Source organism: Nyctibius grandis, chromosome 25 (assembly GCF_013368605.1).
Source record: "Nyctibius grandis isolate bNycGra1 chromosome 25, bNycGra1.pri, whole genome shotgun sequence".
NCBI classification, from domain to species: Eukaryota; Metazoa; Chordata; class Aves; order Nyctibiiformes; family Nyctibiidae; genus Nyctibius; species Nyctibius grandis.
In genome coordinates, this window is record NC_090682.1 from 6,098,973 (window position 1) to 6,120,159 (window position 21,187).

At 41.6% G+C, this 21,187-nt stretch overlaps 1 protein-coding gene across 1 annotated transcript in view; it reads left to right on the forward strand.

Moving 5' to 3' along the window:
• Positions 1-11,958: 11,958 nt before the first annotated feature.
• The window catches only part of NCAM1 (neural cell adhesion molecule 1), a 102,750-nt gene continuing 93,521 nt past the window's right edge, over positions 11,959-21,187 (forward strand). The window contains exon 1 of the mRNA XM_068418129.1: positions 11,959-12,211. Coding sequence (XP_068274230.1) covers positions 12,160-12,211 — 52 coding nt within the window. The 5' untranslated portion in view covers positions 11,959-12,159. The remainder of the gene's footprint in view (positions 12,212-21,187) is intronic.

Genomic DNA, 21,187 nt, shown 5'->3' on the forward strand with positions numbered 1-21,187 from the left:
CAGCTCTCAGCTTTGCTTGATGTAACACTGGAATGGCAGAAACACCAGATGCAGATGGTTTCAGTAACTTCTTGTATGTCTATAGTCAATCTACCAAATTCTATGCTTTGAGTACCTCCATAATAACACAGCAGAATGCTGGCTCAGGCAGCTGCTTGGAATTGCATTTTACTAGCCTGCCAGAACGCAGTCTGCTTGTAACAAATTCTGAACTTTTCCAAGCTGGCCTATGTCACTTTTTACAGAGTGAGTGAAACCTTTCCTTTTTAATTCTATTCTTTTTTCATTGTCTTTTATTTGTTTCTCTAGAAAGTCAGATAACTTAGGGTACACTCTAATGGAATTTAGGTTTACAGAAAGTCTTGGAGATTTGCAAGAGGCTAAACCAGTGAAAATTGCAAGCCATTATCTTTCCAATACCAGAAAATTTGTTGTCTGAATTAATGGTTGATTTCAGGGATACATGCATTAATGCAATACATCTTTAATGAGATGCTAAATTACTAGCAATATTCCCATTCTGTATTAAATACTTTGGCTAATTAGAATGGGAACATTTCACAGGCTGAAGTGCTGCGATGTACTGCAGAAGGTCCCAACAGAAGGCGGCAGGCAATGGATTAGTGAACATGAGAACTCACCCGGTCTGCTCAGCTCAGCCACAGGATCGCGTTGCTTCTGAAGTCAAGAAACTTGAGGTTCCTGAGCTCTCTAGTGCCTTTTTTCTACCTGTAAGTATGTAAAATAAAAGTGAAAACTCTAATTATGATGGTGATGAAGATCATGAAAATTGTTATTTCTGAAGTGGCTTCCATGGCTGCCTGTCATGCCTGAGAACCAGCTGCATTAGATTCTCTGTAAATACACAGCAAAACCACATTCCATAAAAACCCTGTGGCTGTTGGCTCAGAACAATACATTTCAGAAATGCAAGTATGAAATACGGGTCTTTTTCTTCCATGCCGCACCTGCAGTGATCATATAATGCTTGTACAAGTCATTGCAGAAAACTGACTTGGGGTTTCCCTTCTGTTCATGTGACCTTCAGGTAGTATCTTCCTGAGCAGAAAGCAAGCTGCTTTTTCCTCCAAGCAGCACATCCCTGTGCTGTAAGCTTGGAATGCTGCACTGCAGAACGGAACAGCCAGTTCTAGCAGCACTGAGTGCTACCATTGCTATTCACAGTGCATCCTACTTTATTTTCCTTCCTAGAATAGACATAATGCGGGAAGCAAATGCCATGGCTAGACCACTTCAAGGGCTCTGTTTTTTCACTGATCTGAATGTCACAAGTTCAGTGTGAAGAATTTATACTAGTCAGCCAGTGAAGCAGTGAATGCTACTGGCAACATCCTAGATGTGCAGTGAGACAGACAGGCAGTCCACACAACAATCTCCTTCCTTCAGTAAACTGGTGGGAATAATATGTTAATCAGTTTACAGAACGAACTGTCTTTCCATGAGCAGCATAGTCTGAATGCCCTCCTGTCCACTGGCAGCAGCACGTTTTGAGTTGTGACCCTGCCCACTCTTGCAGGTTAAACAGTCAGATGAAGCTCGTATCAGAACGAGGGAATCTTTCTCAGACAGTGCAAAGTATTTCGGTAGTGATGTGAATGGCACATTTTGTTGCCATATGTTGACCTGCTGTCACACTGATGGGACTAGAGGTGTCAGCCTATAGACGAAGTAGAAACCCTCACTAAGTGACTATAATAAATTAATAACATTAAAGATCCCATAATGTTATACATGACAAGTATAGTGTTGATGTAATTCTCTTGGCAAAGGCCCAAGCCAGGTAATTATCCTCTGCCTCCCTTGATTTGCTCTGTGTGGGCAGCGGCTTGAACGTTTCTTCTGTGGCGATGCTGTTAGGAGCTGTTAGCTGTCAGCACCCTCGCAAGCTACCCCAAAGACAAACATGATGCCTTTAAGTTTGTTCTCTTTCCTTGTTTATAAAAACATGCAGTACCTCAACAACAGAAGGACTCAGTACTTCAGCAACATCTGTCCAAAAATAACTTTTGGAGGGCATGCTAACTCAGAGGTAGCAAATTCTTGTCTTCTATGAATTACTATTTATTGAAATTTTAATAAATTTTCATCTCACTGGCTACAAGTGAATCTCACGTGGCAAGAAAGTAAAGCTTATCTTTTCCTGCAAGTCTGCTTGTCTTGTGCTGTTCATCCTCAACAGATTTGTTAAAAACATAGACTAAAAACTTCTGCATGATCAACTTTAATTTTATCTTGTGAGTCTAGTTTCTGAAGTTAATGCCATTTCTGATGAGCATGATAGCATATAAAGTCACCTGTAAATAAAATCCCACAAGTATCATAAATAAGAAATAGCAAGAGTTTGACCACATGCAGGGGACCCCTTTGCTAGGCTGTAGGTATGGCCTTAGTCTTGTTTTCAGACTGAAGAGCTGTGAACTGGAAACAGACCACAGAAACGCGAAACAGAATCTTCTGCTATTGTATTTTTCTTTTATTTGCTCAATTTGTTCTGTGATTTATATGGAGAATGCAATTTGGAAGATTGTATTGTTGTGCTAGCAATAAGACCACACAATATTCTTTGACTCTCTTACACCAAGATGAATTATTTTGCAACTTTGTCCATGCTGTTAAATCATGAATAGGGGCAGTGGGCAGAAAATGGGTCTGTAATTAAACTGGATTTCCCGTTTCATGTGGATTTCCAAATTTTGAAGTATTTTTGATTACATAATAGAAAGTACTTTAGAAAACAGCAGTAATCAATGACAGAAATATGATTTCTGAGGAAAAAAACCATTCTGATTTTAGGGGGCATAAATTATTTTCCGAACTAGCTCTCTCCCTCCTTTCAGAGTGAGGCAGCACTAAGTACCTGACTTTACTGCCTCAGTAAATTACATAAACCTTGGTGAGCTGAATCCAGGCCACAGACCATGAATGACAGTATTCACCTCCTTCAAATACCACTATCCTTGATAAAGAGCAGAAATCAGTTGTATAAGGATGCTGAAAATATATTTCTATCGATGTTAAATGTCTGGATAATTTTCCAGAGTAAAGGCATGGCCTGCTTTCTAAAATAACAACTTCTGGATTAACCTGCACAGTGATAAAAGCCAAACTGTATCTGAAAGCTCAGGCTGACGTGATCCAAAATTTGAAACTTTACAATGAAGATATTTACACCTATACTACTTCCCCACAGCTCCTCTGACAGGTGTCTCTATTTGACCTGTCGTTGACATCTGCTTTAGAATGAGATTAACTCAGCTGAAATGAATCCCACCCTTAGAGTGCTCCGTTAAGGACGTGAAGTTCCTCTATTTAAATGCAAGCTTTCAGTCTTGTTCTCTTTCTAATGCTTCCTGGTAGTTATTCCCTATGCAGAGACGTTATGTAAAATGGTGCAACTGCTTCAGCCCATGTCTACTGCTTTGGCACTCAGGAGAAATACAAAGAATAGCAGTTGACAAAAAAGTATCTGTAAAGATGAGGCAAGAGCAACGCTGATAATAAGGGGAGAGCAAGGCTGTGAGGTAAGTCAAATACTGTGAATAGTTTTAGAAGACCACCAGGTTCCTGAGCTTTCACCCAACATCTTAAAATGAGATTAAGGCAAAATGAAACAAGGCAATGTCAAATTTTCTGCTGCTACTCTACAAAATTCTTGGTAGAAAATCTTTGGCAGTTATAAAGATTGTGTGAACCTATTATTCATGTCACATATCATCCACAGTGCTCTATAGTATAATACCAGAGATGCAATTGCAATGTTTTGAAAGCCAGGCAGTAAATTCAAGCAGATTTCAACAATTTCTTTTATTTTACTGAGGTCTCCAGTTAACTTTTAGGAGCAACTCAGAGGAACTATGTGAAGTGGGTAAGTGCCCTGGAGAATGCTGTCTTAGATGGAATATTGATTGTGTAAATGTGGCCCTTTAGTATTTGCTACCACATAGCTGATTTGTTAATACTTTAAGCATACACATGTACATTTAAAGTCAAATACTGCTAAGGAAATATCAGCCTGACCCCAGACACATAGTCTTTTGGCTGTCTTCAGGATCAGAAGGCTGTTTTGTGGTAGGATTATGTTAGAAATGAAGCTTGGTCAGAAACATAAGACAGAAATTTGCAAAGTTGGCAGTGTGATTTCCTTGCCCAGTGCAACAACTTTCATAACCACTTTACCTTTTATAAAGTAAATGCTGACATCAAACTTAAACACATTACAAATGGCTATATTTAATGGCCTGATTATATGGGCATATCTGACTCTTAGTAATACAGTGAAAGAAATGCATTGTAGATATTGATTGCTAGTGCAATTATGAGTCATTTCCTCTGATATAATGCTTGTGCCAATGAAGGTAAGGATGCCCAAGGGGCTGTTTTAGGCTAAAAAAAAAATGGAAATAGAAAGGGAGTGTGCCCTGTAGAATGGCAATGACTTTCATTCAGAAAACATCTTTACGGGATAGCCTGGCTTTGAGAAGAAAAGGATTTACATCCCTTCCAATATGGAACTGGAATAATAAGAAACAAAACTAAAAATGGCAAAAGAGAGCAAGATACTATACTTCTAAAGGCTTCCTAACATTAAATACGCTTGAAAGAACGAGGACTGTTTTTTATTGTGCTTTTAAAAATTACTGAGTTTGGGCCTCCTAAGTGCTCCACTAAAATAATAAGAACTTTGGGAAACCAAATTTTATATCGGCAATCCTCACCAAGAGTAAACTAGGAATATTAAATAACAGAAAGGAGGGTGTTGAATTACACTGTCTTGCCAATACTGCTAATGGAGGGCAGTGAAATCTACACAATAGGAGTTGTATTTAGGTGTAATGATATGTTTATCTTCATGAGATTTATCAAAGTAAGTTATATACCCTAGGGACAAAGTGACTGCCAAATGCAGTGTCTTTCTTTCCCTCATTGCCCTACCTGACTAGGATCTCAAAGTCTTCAATGAGGATCCTGACTGTTAGCAAGTCTTCTCTTTTTTTTCCCCCTCCCATAATGAGCACAGCCCTTCTCAAAAAAATAAAAAAAGCTGGTGCTGCTGTGCAGATGGTAGACATCTGCAGAAGAAATGCATCATCTTACATCATCTGGTATTGCTCATGTTATCACTGTAGGCACAGAGCCATTTATGTGTTACCTAACAACTGCCTCGTTAGAGATGAAACCTCTTCTGTGAAGAGAGCTAATACCACGCATCCAAGACATCGCCTTAATCCTATTTTGACGGCTTGATTAGCATTTGTGCTAGCCTAAGACCTTTTACCTGTATGTGTAGATACAGACTGCCACATCTATTAATGTGAAATGCTTTATATAACAGACAATGCCCTGCAAAGGCGTGAAGTGCTTGTCTACATTCTATCATTTAGTGTTCAGGAGATTATTTAATATTATGTTAATTTGGATTGGAGATTTACAGTACAAGAACAGCAGTAATAAAAACTGACTTCAAAAATCAAGGAAAGATTCATCAGACAAACCTTTGAAAATCATAACCTGGACCAAATGGGCAACAGCTGCATTGGCATCATTTGGTGATTCTCACAAGTGTATTTGGCCCTTCTTTATGCTACCAGACTGGTTATGGCAAAGATTAAAATACTACTGTGGTACCAAAAGATTTTGCGGCTGAACTTTAACATCCCAAATGAGGCAAGTACCCCGATGTGCCTGGGATAGTTGCCTCAAAACAACCTGATCTGGTTCCAGGATGTTATGTATTGTAGAGCCTAGATCCAGTCTTTGGTGATAAAGCAGAGGACACATTCAGTTCAAGAACAATGATTCTGCCTCAACAGCAAGAATTTTTTAGAATCTTTTCTTTCTCACTGCATTTCAGCACCATCTTAAGACCATTATGCAAAAATAGAAACACTGCTTTCCTCATATTTTTATCTTCTCTATAATATTTCTAGAGAAGTGTAAGGCTGAGATAACACAGAATCAGAGACGGGGATTCTAATGCTACCCTTATTCTTCTATGCATTAAATCCAATTGCAACTAAAGATGTTGAGGAAACAGAAGGTAACCTTGAAAGACAGAGGAAAATGCTGCATGTTGACTTAAACTGTTCTCTGGGCTGATTTTTAAATGGAATTCTTCCTTTCTCTGAGTGACTGTCTATCTGTGGGGGGTTTTTTATGCAATCAGCATAATCCTATTTAGTCGCCTTTCAGCTAGAGGAGTTTAAAGCACAGTACTGCTTGAGTTGCTTCAGAGAACTTGACTTCAGATGTGGTTGCAATTCTTCAGCTGGTGATACAACTGTCCAGTTTGTGGAATAGCAGAGGAGCTACCTCTGCCCTCTTCCAGAAGGAGCAGGTACCACTCTTGTGGTAAGGAAGAAGAGGAGCAAAGGGTTCTAAAAGACCCTTTTATGCTGTCTCTTGGATAACCTGTTTACTGTCAGGGGATGGAGGAACCTTGAATAAGTTGCTAAGTAGAATCCACTGGTCATTTATGCTTTAGATCCACTTCTGTGGAAAAAAAATCTGGTTAGCTTGGATCTAAATGTGAAATGAAGCTCCATGTTGATAGAATGTGGCTTCTTGTAACTCTCATATGTGCTTGAACATTCCTGTCAGGCATATTTATACTTTTTTAAATAAAAGCAGATTGAGGGATGGATTTTTCCAATTAAGATGAACATTTATTGCTTGCTACCAAACATTTAGCCAGAGACACACTAATATTTTAGTCTCTTCTATTCTAATTTTGCATATACTGGTTTTACAGGTGTATTACTCCACCTAATATGATGGTGAGTTTTCTAATTAACATTAGTATAAATATCAGCAGAATTAAAACAGCTGTCCTTTTAAAGTAGCTAGGTATTAGTGATCGTTATGCTGTTATTTAGAGGCACTGGTTGATGGATGTGCTTTAAATGCCTTGGCTAATCAGAGTGCTTCAAATTAAAACAAATACTAGTGATACCATGGGAAGAGTGTAAAAGAACAGGCAATTCATCCTGATGTACTCTTTACAGACCCCTTATTTTCTGTGATTCTAATCAGCTGAGAGTGTTCTGCATTGAAACATCAGAGTTGACTGAATAGATTAAAAGATTAAAATGAGACATTTACTACACGCTGTAAGGGTAATGGTTTTATACGTGGAAGCATAAACATTAAATTTCAAGTTTTAACTTCAAAGACAGAAGATTTCTTTTATTTCCAAAACTACATGGAAATTAACTGCCAGATAACTTCTAGGAATGCCATTAGATAGTTGATAACATTTCCATTGTAAGTCAGACTGACAGACTATGTTTATGATGTTTCTTTCCCTGGATATTTTCATGAATAGGTTAAGAGCAGTCATGTGCATATTTTCTTAGCTCTGTGCATGGAACAATTACCTATTTGCACTGATGTGGGAAGCAAAATCCCGGAGCAGGACAAATGTTGAGATCAATGTTGGAGTTTGTTCCAGGTATGGAGATAAAACATATATGTCTTTAATGCCAAGATTCTGAATTTCTGGATTGTAATTTTATCTCTCAAATTCTGATGACTTTGTCTTCATTCTTGTGGTTTATGACATCACCAGAAGGGCCTTAATAGTTAGTTTATAAGCCATATTGCCTAACGGAGGAAGGGGAGATACTAATATTTTTTTTTTGTTAAGACTTTCTTAGAAAATAATCTGTGAAAAGAAGGATATTTTAAGGGACTATTTCTGCTTGTATTGCCTATCTGTGAAGAACAACATTGATTTGAGGTGCATTTTGCATAGTGTTGTTATCATAATAAATATCTACACAGAAGAGAACAACACTTTGACCAGAGAGACTATTGAAGTGCATTCCCTCAGTGTGCCACTAATGTATGCCTATTTTCTGTAGCCTACAAATACGTACTAAGTTTACTTTGTGGTTTATGAATCTAGGTCTAATGGTTCCCACAGAAAATCCCAAGTAATTCTTTTCAGACTACCTCTCCTTAATGATGCTAGCATAAGGGACATGTTGATAAAAATTATTTCTGTTGCTTTTCAATGATCAGCAATATACATCTCTCATTACAGCAATAGTTATTACTGTCCTGTTGCATCAGGTTTGAGTCTTGGGATTTGACCTCAGTAGCAACTTTAGATTGTAAACTTTTCTTCTCAAAGACTGACTACAAAGCATAACTGTCTGCTATGTTATTTCTTTTTAGTTTGACAGCCGAAGTCCTTTCTTGACCCCACACGATGCTTTAATGTCATAGAGAATTTCCAGTGCATCCTGAAATAATCCTGCCTCAAATACCGACCAGTGAACATTTATGTCAGGAAAAGAGGAATGCTGGCTATAGAGAGGTTATTTTGCAATCTTTCTATGATGCTGAAGCTACACCTACTTTGTGAAATGCCTGTATAGTTAAAACTCTAGTTCACTTGTTCTCATATTTGCATGGTACAAGTAGCATTAATTTGATAGATACCACTGCTGCTGTTTTTAAACCTGGGAGAAAACTGGATCCAAATTTCCTGCTCACTTTTATGCAAAGTACCCAATGAAGTCAATAAGTGAAACTTGATTTGTGTGATTTGCTGTTTTTATTTTATAGATTAAGGAAAAGAAATGCATGGGTGTGGCCCGTAGACATCTGTTAACGGCAAAAAAAGGGGGTCAATGTTTCAGGTAATGTACTTAGAACATCTCATTCAATTTGAATATGCTTGGGACTGGTCTCTGTTTGGACTTTCATCATAAAATCCACAACTTTGGTTTTAAATTACTTAGAAGCTTAAACCCAGACTAGACATTTGGTGTCTTTGCTCTGTCAAATCTTTTGAAGGGGGGGGAAGCTCATGTTTCTGGAAGTCCTCTACAAGCAAAATGGTGCCCCCGCTTCTCCTTTTTTCTGCTCTGTCACTGAGTTGGAGAGGAGTTGGGATGTTCTTCATATTGCTGACTTCCATGTGAGTACTTCCCTTTACTTACCCTGAGAATTAATACTATGGCATAGACTAAGGTATTGCTTAATAGGAGTAAAGATATACTAGATATATCTAACACAAACAGCTACTCACGGTATATAATAATTCATGCTATTTGTTGTATGTAACAGTCTTTCTTCACATAGCTTTCTGTTCCAACTTTGTGCAATGTCAGCTTTTTGGGGAAAGAGCTGCCTTAATTGATTTAATGTTCTGTACAAGACTATAGTTCAACACGTACAAATACTACTGTTTTGCAAGTATTTTGCTGTTTTGCTGATTTTTTTTTTTTTGGTAAAGAAGATGAGATTTCATAGAAAAATCTGTCACAGTTTATAAAAATGGACAGTTGCATCTTATAAGTTAGTGTTATAGCTTCCTCATTCAATATATCATGACCTGTGTACTCCTACAATCTCTTTTTATGAATGCTATAAACGTAATTTTTACAAGGTAGCTGTCTATCTAGATGTTTTTTTGTAGTGAATGGAAAGAAATAGACAGTTGTGTAAGGCCTCTGGGAACTAGAACGAATTCTACAAACTATTTCTGACAGTACTAATAACAGTATGACAACTCAGACCCTTTTCTCTGTAGGAAATGACTGGGCATTGATCTGGCTGAATGCAAAAGAGTTTATCTAACTGCTCAGGGTAGAGACTCAGACGTTCCCTAGTGCCAGAAATCCAGCTGGTGGAGCTGGTATAAAAAAAGACCATATCTCATGGAACCATGTTTCGTTATCCTCTGGGGTTACTTTTTGCAGGGCAAGCTCATTGAGAAAGTTGATGGCAGAGAGGAGGGGAGACCCAAGGAGAAGCAGATGGCTTGCCACTATGTTTATCCACATTTGTCAACCAGCAGTTGAAAGGATGGAGAAACAAGGTGGGAGTCTTGCAAGATGTTCTGGTTTGATGGATGATAAAGATCCTGCCTCTCTCCTCTACAGTCGCTAGTTGATTTAATCTGCTAAAGTTGTGTAATAATTGATGTAAACTCAGTGTACTCTTTATGATAAGAGGAAAAGTAATATGTATCCAGAAATCGGCTTACTATTTTCAGCATAAAGGACACTATTTCTTCTGAAGGTTTTTATTCCAAACAAATACTCTCGGTGAAAGGTTGGCTTTCTATTCCAGAATAGTCTGAGCTGAGCATCTGTATGACCTGAAAAACTTTAAATTAATATTGGCATCTTCCTGCATGAGTGACCTTATGTTAAGAGGGGAGGATACAGAGCCCAAGAATGCAAGTCTGCAGGATAGTGGGGATTGGTGTGAACTGGGAGAGCAAGAGGGAGTCAAGTAATAGCACATGGTGTGGTTGAGCAAGGTTGCTTTCTGCAGATAATCAATCCAATATGAGGCCATGGGCTAGGCAGACCAGAGGAGCAGAGAAGGCATGGTTTCAATCACAGTGCAATAAGTAATTTTGTTGTTTCTTTTAGAGAAGCATTTTTATGAAATGGAAAGGGGGAAGGGATTTCTCAAACAGAAAAGGATAAAATGAAAGAATATGATTTGGCCTGGAATGATCCTTTAGATCGCTAACAGCAAAATACTGGAATGGATTAACTATATAAAAATATTGTTGGAATACTGGTGTCAAATTGTATTCAAAGGGTATTGTTTCTTTATCTAAGTAAGCTATCTTCCACCTAAATGGTTTCTACTTGGCAGTTCTCTGCTAATAAATCTCTGTGTCATTAGAAGTCCTTACGTGTTCACAACTACTCTAGGTACTTTGAATTTCATTTTTAAATAGCAACTACAATTAGCCAACTAAGCCAAATTATTTTGCATGTTATGACAAAGGTCTACTTCAGTTGAAGTGCTTTTCTCTAATACTAATGAAATGAAAACACTGATGATAGGCTACACCTGAATAAAATAAATGCTTATTTTTTTTTTTCCTAAGAACTTTCTCCCCCTAAAGCACAGATCCCCTTGTTCACAGATCCCAAAGCAAGTAAATACTATGCTCAAGTAGTAAGGGCTCTTAGCAATTGCTGTAGTTTGGGAAGGTGCTGGAGGAGCACTGTTAAGATGTGATAATCTGAAAAAGACAGGCTTTGTTGATTGTAATGTAAATCTAGTTTAAAACTATCTTTTCACCATTACCTTTTTTCTGTACACCCAGTACTGAATCCGTGTTATCTTTGGTAATGTGCCTGAGTGCCCACCGCCTCTCAGATCTTGAAGAAGAGTTGCTGCTGTGGGTGTTGGTGTAGCCAGCAAATTGAATGACAAGATATTCTGTATATACACAGAAACAAACGTGTAACTCACTAGAACAGCTTTGATGTACTGTCGGTGTGGAGCCGTGTGAGGGGAGGCCTGGCAGAAGCAATTCAAAAGGCGGGCAACCTCCTTCCTCCACAGCCATGTCTTCATGGAGCATCTCTTCACCCACAGCTCTCCTTGGGCTTCTGCCACAAGTCTTAGCTATGGCAAAATGGTGCCTGTGAAGACTCTGGGACTCCAGCTCAACGCGCTCTGTGATGTCTGAGCAAGCTCTGGCCCCCTCACGCAAAACCAGAACAAAAGCCCGCTCGAAGCGTAGAGGATTGATAAAACGGCCTTGCCCTTGCTCGCTTCGTTTCCCGCCTGCCTTCCCACAGGTACGGCTTGGGGCAGGCGCCGGCCAAAGGGGCGAGGAACTCCCCGCCCGCTCCTCCGTGAATCCCATTTCTGGCAATGTGCCACCCGCGAAGGGGCGGCCGCCGCCCTGCCCCGAGACTGCGCGCCCCGGCCGGCTCCTCCGCGGCTGGGCACCGCGCACGGGGCTGTCCCCGAGCCGGCTCCGCGCCGCGTTTCGCGGGCGGCCGGGCGCGCCCCTCGCCGCCTCCGCTTCCCCCTGCGCGCGGGCTGCGCCGCACTATTTGAGGCGGGCGCGGGTGGAAGGACACGGCGGTGCCATCCACCGCGCGAGACCGCGGCGCAGGGATCTGGGGCCGCGGTGCTGAGGCCGCCTGTCAGTCAGCGCGGCGGCGCCGGGACGCGGCCGGCAGAAGGCGGCGAGGGGAATACGCGCGGTAACGGAGCGCGAGCGCGGCGGGCAGCGGGGAGGAGCGGCCAAGGACGACGGAGGGGGAAATAAAGGGAAAAAGAAATAAAGAAAAGAAGCGAGCTGTGTTTCTTCCGAACCGCAGGACAAGGGTATTTCACGAGCGGCTCTCTCTCCCTCAGCCGGCTGCGATGCTGCTAGCCACCGTGCTGCCCTGGACGTTGTTTTTGCTTGGAGCCGCAGGTACGGCTGGGGCCGGGGCGGTGGGGCGCTGCCCGGGGCTAGGGCGGGGTAGTGCCGGGACCTGGTGGGGCGAACAATGGGGTCGGGCGGACCCTGCCGCCGCTGCCCTGCCCTACGCTGCCGCCGGGTTTGGCGGGGAGACAGCCAGTGGTGGGGTCCCCCCCGCTCCCAGCCGCGCCCGGTGTGCGTGACGGGGTGGCTGGTTCGTGCACATTGTTCGTTGTCGTGGGAGCCGGAGGGGAAAGATGGCTCGGGCTGTGCGAATTTGACAGGAGAAAGCGGAGGAGGGGGTAGGTGAGAAGGGTGTGAGCGAGCGGCTGCTTCTGCGCTCTGGTGCTGCTGTCCGCGGGTGCGACAGGAGGGAATCGCTGCCGCCGCGGAAGCCCACCGCCCCCGGGCTGGGCTTTCGGTGTGCTGTGAATCCCAGACAATGGAGATGGGGAAAGAAGAGGCAGAGAGGATGCTACGTGCGCTGTGTTAATGGTGTCGCCGCGCGAGGAGGCGGTGGATTTTCGTTGTCGCGTCGGCTTCATTGTGAATATTGAGGATGCTACTGCGCTACGCAGCGGTGTCCGCCCCCCCCCTCCCCGCCGCCGCCGCCCGTCCGCCCTCCTTGCGGTGCATGTGCGGGGCAGAAATCGCAGCGAGCGCGGGGAAGAGATGCGGTTGCAATTAACAACGGGGGTTAGAGCAGCTGTGGAAAAAGCAAAAAGGCGGAGGGGAGCGGGACGGCTGGCAGCGGTGGGGAAAGGAGATGGGGCGCTGCGGGAGGGGGCCGCGGCCGTGAAGGGAGGGGCAGCCGGGCGCGAGCGGGGGGGGGGGAACGGGAGGGGTCGAGGGCGGCCGCGGCCGATCGGGAGTGGGCGGCCCCGGGCGCGAGCGGCCCTTCGGCGCCGGGGTCGCCACCGTCCGTCAGGGCCCGGTGCCCCGGCCGCCCGCCTCACCTGCCCCGGGACACGACAGGTTGGTTGGGTGCGGTTGCGACCACGCCTGTGCTGACACCGCCCCCTCCGCCAGCGACACCGGGGTCTGCCCGGACGCTCCGCGTTCCGGTTGCCCTCCTTCAGAGAGCCCCGGCACGGCGAACCCCTTGCTCCGCGCTGTCCTTCTGCACGCTCCCTAGGAAGCGCTCCCCAGAGCACTTGACTCTCGGCGATGTCAGCGTCCCGTCCTACAGCTCATCAACCGCTTCCCCCCCACGCCCCGCTTTGCACGCGTCGTGGCCTGAAGCACCCGCACTGATTGTCCCTGCTATCTGTACCTCAAAGCTGGCATTGCCTTTACTTCTTGCAGCCCTTTCTCGGCTCATTGTTTCATAACTACATCCCAATTGCTGCTGCTATCTCAGTAAAGCTCTCTCTCTGTCCAGATCCCTGCTCTCTTGGGGTAGCTCCTGTACCGGTTCCCGTGTCCTTGCGATGTGCTCACCACCCATTCCCATCACTGCCGTTACAGACCTGGCTGTACAGCTTCTTGTCACCCCTCGCTTCAGTGCTGTCCTTAACTACCATAACTCCTGACTGCCTCTTTCCCATACTGATGATTCCTTATCTCCTTAAGCAATTACTTCTGCTCTAGCTCTGTCTACTAACATAGTAACAACTGCTATCTTGCTGTGGCTCAATTCCAGCTCCTGTCATGGCGGACCATTGCCACCAGTGTGCTGTTGCCAAATCAAGCCACCTGTTTAACATCAGCACAACACCCATTGATAATGATACACAGCTCTCCCATGTCATAACCAGTGCTATATAGCTTCTCTTTATTATAATTAAAAAAAAATACTGCTTATTAGAGGGTATATAAAACAAATAAGGGGAGGGTTGTCTTTCCATTTCCAGCACAGTTCTTCCCCCAGCTCTGCATCTGGCTCAGCCACACCCTCTAATCACCATCCCTGCATACATTCTTGATCTCACCCATTATAAGATGCCAACTACTATCTGTGATTACGTAGCTATCGCCTCTCTGACATATTCACACAGGCTTTCTCAGCTGTGGGAGGGGAGAATAAAGCATTTTTTTCAGGGGAAATAGATGGGAGTAAGCAAAGAAAAATTATCTGCATATCCTCTGTTGCCCCACTCAGATACATGTTTATCCAATAATAATAATTATGAATGCATAGAGTGCCTAGGGAGATGCGCAGCTGGAACTGAGCTGTTAAATCAGCATAAAATGGAGAACACAAAAACCAAATAAAATATTAAAAAGCTAGAACAAAGCAGCAGCACTGTTTATGGTAAAAGCAGTACCCAGCACATCAGTTACTCTTTCCACGCTAAAGGATGCTTTGGTCTGCTAAAGCTTGTACCTTCTTTTTTTCCCCACCTGACCTCACCAGAGTCTGTGATGGGGGGAGAAAGGTTGTTGCTTTGGGCTTTGGAAGCTATGATGTTGAAGGAGATGTCAGTGAAAGAGGGGGAGCAGCTGCGATGATGCTAATAAAGAAACCCTAACTACAGCTTTACAGTAGGTTAAATGTAAGAGGAGGCAAGGGATAGATGCTTATTAGTGAAGAATCCCTGAAGACACTGTTGTCTGAGCGACAGTTATGTGGTAGGTTCAGAACAAAAGCGTGCCTTTACATCTTTTAGTATAATTCCCCGTTTTGTATGTATTCCTGTGGCCTGTGATAGTGGTGATTTATTTAATCTACTGTTAAATTAAAACATTCTCTTATAATTTAGAAGCTGATTTATAGACATAGCAGATGGCTCATCTCCTTTCATTTACATCCGAAGAACTATGGTTTCTTAAATAAAAGAGAGTATTTTGTATAAACTTTATCGTCTTGACGTACAAACTTGGAAAGTCCTGACTTGACTGTTGGGTTTTTTTGGGCTGGTTTTTTTTTTGTGGTTTTTGTTTTTTGTTTGTTTGTTTTTAAGACATTCAATACAATAGTGATTTAATGAATACCCAGTTTTTAAACGTTAAAGATTGTGGCTGCTCTCCAGACTGAAAGTGCCTTCACTTTACTTGGCTCATCTCCAGAAACATATTTTAAAGATAGACTTTTCTGCCATTGGTTATAAGTGAATGGTTTCTTGTTAATAGAGAATGGCATGGGGTTTTTTTTGTTTTTGTTTGTTTGTGTTGGGGTTTTTTTTTAGGTAATGCCATGGGTTTGCCTTGACTGGCTGTCAGGAAAGCAGAACCAATTGATGGGGGAGGAGGAGGGGATACTGCATCTGCTGCCATCAGTCTTCAAGGAACAGAAAAATAGCTTTAGTATGAGACAAAAGCACATTTTATTTTCTCATTTAAAAGGCCATCCTGCGTTTTTACTCATTATTAAACACACCTGGTGATGCTGTTTATATAGAGAATGCACAATTCTAGGTTTTTTGTTGGTTTTCTTGTGTGGCTTTTGAAGCATTGGTTTTGCAGGGTAGTACATTTTAGTAGGATTTGATCTGTCCATAACAATTCTGTTGTACTCTAACTCACGCCTTGCGAATAGTAAGGCAGATATTATGAATTTCCCAAAATGCGTGTGTAAGCAGACTGGGAGAAGCTGTCTTCTTTGGGAGTGTGTATCGTAGCTTTTATGCAGGGAACTATCAGAAGAATTCAAGTAGGGGCCGTTACAGTATTTTTCAAGTGCAGTGAAAAGATAGTGTCTTTGTTTTCCCGATTCTGTACCCTGAGTAAGATCTGAAATGTGAGATAAAATAAGTAAAGCAACTCAGTTGTAAATATGAAAGTTTGAAAAGAACCAGGAAACGAAGTTGTGTTGTTTGTCTGTCTACAGTAGCTTTCTGTAACAGGGAGAGTATCTGGGAGTAACTTCACTGAGGGTGTGTCTGTAAAGAGAACTACAGATCCCAGGCATCTCCACTTTCCTGAACGGTGTCCTCTGCGCATGTTTTCACAGGACTTGATGTGTCGGTTATCATCACAACACCCTCAAGTCCTGGAGGGAAAAAAAGAGCCACCAGGCAAATAGGCTTTGAGACATAAAAATCACAGAAGCAAATTTGAAGGTCAGATCTATGCTGGCTCTGGCTTCTTTTGTTTAGGAAAACACATTACCATCGTTTAAAGCCCTTGCTGATGCAAAGGGATGTAAATTAGGTGGGTTTGGCAGTAGTGCCCTTTCAGTTCATGGTGTTGAAATGCAGCTTCCCCACTGCAGCTGCTCATTAGGAACGTTGCCTTTTGAAGTTACCGTGAGAGCCAAATGGCAGGCTTTCAGGCCCTTCTGATACACTGCATTTATCAGTGTCTGAGGCAGTCACTACTAAGTGCCAGAATGAGATTTTTCTGTGCTTGTTAGTTTACAATATAGGTGCCTAAAGAAAGTGGAATAGATTAAGATCAAGGATAAACTTGAGATTAAAATAATTTTTTCATTTACAGTTCAAGTCCACTAGCTGCCACTATATCTGTTCAAGATGATGATGAGAAAGCAGATAATTGCTATCCATACAGTGCAGCATGCATACCTGCAGTTTCTAGACCTCCCAAGGATAAATGAAAGAAAAGCTTGCGCCAAAACATGTTGAGATGTACAGGGTAGATGATGATGAATTTGAAAATGACCAAGGCTACCTGGCAGCTTCCGTTACAGCATTTTTTGGACCTTGATATGGGCTTTGGTATCTGAGATTGCTTGTGTTTTATGACAAGCAAGATACGTATTAACAGGTACTTTAGCAAAACTATTGTTTGGACAAATGTAAAACATCAATAGCCTTAGTCCTGATAACTTCAGATCTTTAGGCAGCTGCTGATGGAAAAGCTGATTTTGGGGAATAGCTGACAATGGAAGGTTTATCCTGCTAAGCAAGTGCAAATTGCTTTAAGACACCAGAGGCCTCCTCCGAGGAAGCAGTGGTTGTGGGGTATATTCACATAATATTGTACTTCATAGCTGGGTGAGTTACACAACTTCTTGAGCCATTGAACTTAAAAAATGAATAATTAGTATGGATAACTAGTAATCATTTAGACCTGCATATTTGCAGCAGAAACAAGGGAGCCATGTTGCATTTGAAGAAAATAAGATGCTTGCTCGTGAAGATTAATGTGTCTTAACTTCCTACTATATGTTCAAAATTAGACCTCAGATTTAAAAATAAGGGAGAGAGATTTTCAGCTTAAGTCTATAATTGTTCACCTTTTCTACAGTGCAGGTTCTGTGTTTCTTCCCTGTCCACGTAACTAAGGTACTAAAGGTCTGTAAGGCTCTGACTGTCCGCAGAAGTCAGTAGTAAACTTGGCATCACCTGGCTTGGGGGACCCAAAACCAGGGAATGGCAGAAACTGATCCTACAACTATTTGTGCTAGCAATTTGCAATGGCGGAGATGAAGCCCTATATCTGTAAATCTGATGCAAGAAAAATAAGTTTAGGCTAGAGACAGTAATGTGATACGTGTCGTAGTTGATCCTTTAGCTATTTGCGTCCTAGATCTTATGACAAGACAGCTACAGAGATCTGCAGGGTGAAAACTGGGAGTTGCCTGATTTAGTACAAACTTAGTAGAATGATGTGGAAAATAATTTGGAAATCTGTTGAAATTGTTTGCCAGGACAGAATGCATATAATGAAACTCTTGACTGTTTTAAGTGTTCAAGAATTGTCAATCTCCTAATGTCTTGAATAAAAATATTTTTATTTTCTTTATAGATAAGCTTTTAAGACTGTTACAACAGTTGGGTCTTTGTAAATCGAGACAGGTACTTTTCACAATTTGTTAGTGATTTTAAAAGTACGTGAGACAGGTTGATTTTTTTAAAATCCATCTACTCAGCACTGGTGAGGCCACATTTGGAGTGCAGTGTCCAGTTCTGGGCTCCCCGGTACAAAAAATTATATGGACTTACTGGAGTGAGTCCAGTGAAGGGCCACAAAGATGGTGAAGGGGCTGGAGCGTCTTTTGTATGAGGAGAAACTAAGAAGGGCTGAGACTGTTTAGCCTGGGAAGAAGGAGATTTGAGGGGATCTTATTCAATGTGGATAAATACATGATGGAAGGGAATGAAAAAGGAAACCAGGCTTTTCTCAGTGATGCCCAGTGGCAGGACAAGAGGCAATGGGCACAAACTGGAATACAGGAAATCCTGTCTGAACACAAGAAAACACAACAAACACCACCACCACCCCCCCTTTTTTTTTTTATTGTGAGGGTGGTAGTTGAATCCCGGAACAGGTTGTCCAGAGAGGTTGTGGAGCCTCCATCCATGGAGGCCTTCAAAACCCATCTGGACAGACTCCTAGGTAACCTGCTGTAGCTGCTTCTCCCTGTTGGACTAGATGATCTTGAGAGGTCCCTTCCAACCTCAATGATTCTGTGATTTTTAGTACAGCTACTGCTATAAAAATAGTTATAATATATGCTTATTTAAATATTTAATTTACTTTTCCATGTTTTGTTTATGTTAGTGATATGTATCAACCTTTAAATCTTTAAGATAAACAAGCATGTTAATTATTGATTACTGGTTTATGTTTAGCAATAATTTACCACGTTGGTTTACTTGAAATGCCTTTCCAAAGACGTGAAAGGGAGTGTTTAAACTTGTGTGAAAAGGTTGGGAAGTGTGTAAAATAAAGGGTTAGCATAAGAAATTAGTCAGTTAACTTATTCAGGCTGGGCAGGGTATGGTGTATCAGCACTTGAAATGAAAGGTCTTTTCCATAGGAGAGTCCTGGCTGAGTTGTACACAGAAAGCGTAGGTGACCAGGTGATAAATGATGAAAAATAGTGATGAAAATTTTATACAAGAGAAATAGAAAATCACTGTCTCCAAATGTGAGTGGGCTTTTCCGGATGTTTCATGTATTGTATCTCATGTCCCAAAAGCAACTATATAAAAAAAACATTTAAATGTTACTGGAACTGCAGTATATTCATACAGAAGCTAGTTAATTGTCACTGATATTAGTTTGTAATATTGTAAACTTTCTTGTTTTATTTAAAAAAAAAAACCCTAAACGTTTCTGTAAAAAGTGCAGTTATTTACAGTGGGTTTTAAACGCAGCCTTTTTAGCATGAAGACTGATATACATTAAGGATTCAAAAACTAAATCCTACTTTTTGCACTGCCTTCATAGCTAGGATATTTAAGGCTGTATTTATTTATGATACAAAAGACGAACAGCCAATTTGGTGTTGTTTACACAACATTGGCAAATTGGTGTTAATGTGTGGTATTATTGCATAATCTTATGTTTAAAATAAACACTGGAAATAATTGAAGAAACCTCAGAATTTGGAAATGCTTGTTGGTGGTTCCTCACATCCCACTAAAAAGCAGGCTGTCTTTGCATATTAATCACTCTTTCAAAGGAAGCTTGCCTTATTTGCATTGTGCATGCACTGAGGAGTCCCATAGTGTGCCTGAGAAGAAAAAGGGGGGGGAATTGGAATTGTTGTTCTCAAAAGGGTTTTTATTCCATTCAAGTGGAAAGACTGAATGCAGGAGAATTAGCGCAGTGTTTTGTGGAAGAACAGTCCCATTTGGTCATCGCGTTTCATGTGGAGCTGTCCTGGCTTGTAAGGAGCCTGAACACTGCGGGTAGGGTTAAGAGGGGAGTGACTCATCGTTGTATGATGTAATCTACAGGATGCAAGATACTCTCAATTAAATGTACAAATGCTCTGTGGATTATCCGGCAATTAGGATTTAAAATAAAATATTGGTGAAATGTTTAGTGTTTGCCATTCTGTGAATACAGTGGCCAAAACTCTAGGCCTTGATACCTTTGGAAAACGCATGAAAGATGTAAAGATTGGGGAAATTTTCAGGTTGTGTAAGTTTTGGAATAACAAGATTTCGTAGGCCTACATCACTCCTGGTAATGTGGTTTTGTGTTACTTCAGCTCTTACTTTGGAGCAGTGTGGAGTGACATGTTAATGAGTCTTGCTGCCTTTGTCCGTACTCTTTCTGTTCTGGCTTCAAATCCAGGAAAGGTGAGCTTTTCTGTTACTTTTATGTTAGACATCCTTGTATAAGCAAGGAAGGTGTCTGACAGTCTCAGAAAAACTCAAAACTTTTTATTCTGAGAGTTTGAAACGTGAACATTAAGGGGTGGTAGAGATGTTTTGATGAATGATAGCTCTCAAACTATTTTGCTTGGTATCCTAAAGGAGAAGATGTATAGATAAGAGATGTGTGTGTATGTATATAGTACATTATAGTGGGAATTTTATTTTGAAACGAGCTGTTGCACAATGAGTAAGAGTATTGGCCTGTAACTGGGTCTGTGATTGTGGTGGTTATGAGTAGCATTATCAACAGCTTCTGTTAAAAGTAGAGGTGAAAACTAATCTATTCCTGTGGTGACATTGTTTCTGCTGAAGGTGATGGAGAAATAGACATCTTTTGGAAGGAGAAACTGCAGCTCAGACAACTACTATAATCACTGTACTTCCCGAATCCAAAGATGTTATCATATGTTTATGTTTAATCAATAGTATTGAGCTCTGCTGTTTACTGAAGTCCTTGGTATCTTTTTTCTTTTGCGTATCCTTGCATTATCAACTACTTAGGCATATTTTCTTACACTGAAATAACTTCATTTTGTTCTGCTAGAAAAATATCAAATAGTTTCCTTTTAGTGTGAAATTCACAAGGTTCTGAGTGAAGTAATACAAACCAGTATGAGTTGTAGAAACAGTTATCCTATGAACTAAAGGCAGCAGAAGAATCTTGAGTGTTGATGTTCTAGCTGGGGTACGGTTCATTTTAACTTGAAAAGTCTTTCCAGAAATTAATCACAGGAACGGAGCTTTTGGTGTTTTTGTTGTTGCCATCTGTAATACAAAATGGTATCTTCTTAGCTGAACAGAGAGCAGGGTTTTGTGTTGTTGTGAACATGAGGAATTTTTGTGTAAATTTGGTAGCGCTATTAATGCAAGAAGGCAGGAAGAGCATTCTTCTGATAAACTTCCACAGTTGTTTGTTTTTTAGCTGGAATGGCTGGGTTTATGATGTGTGTGTGCAGGTGCGTATATTGTAGGG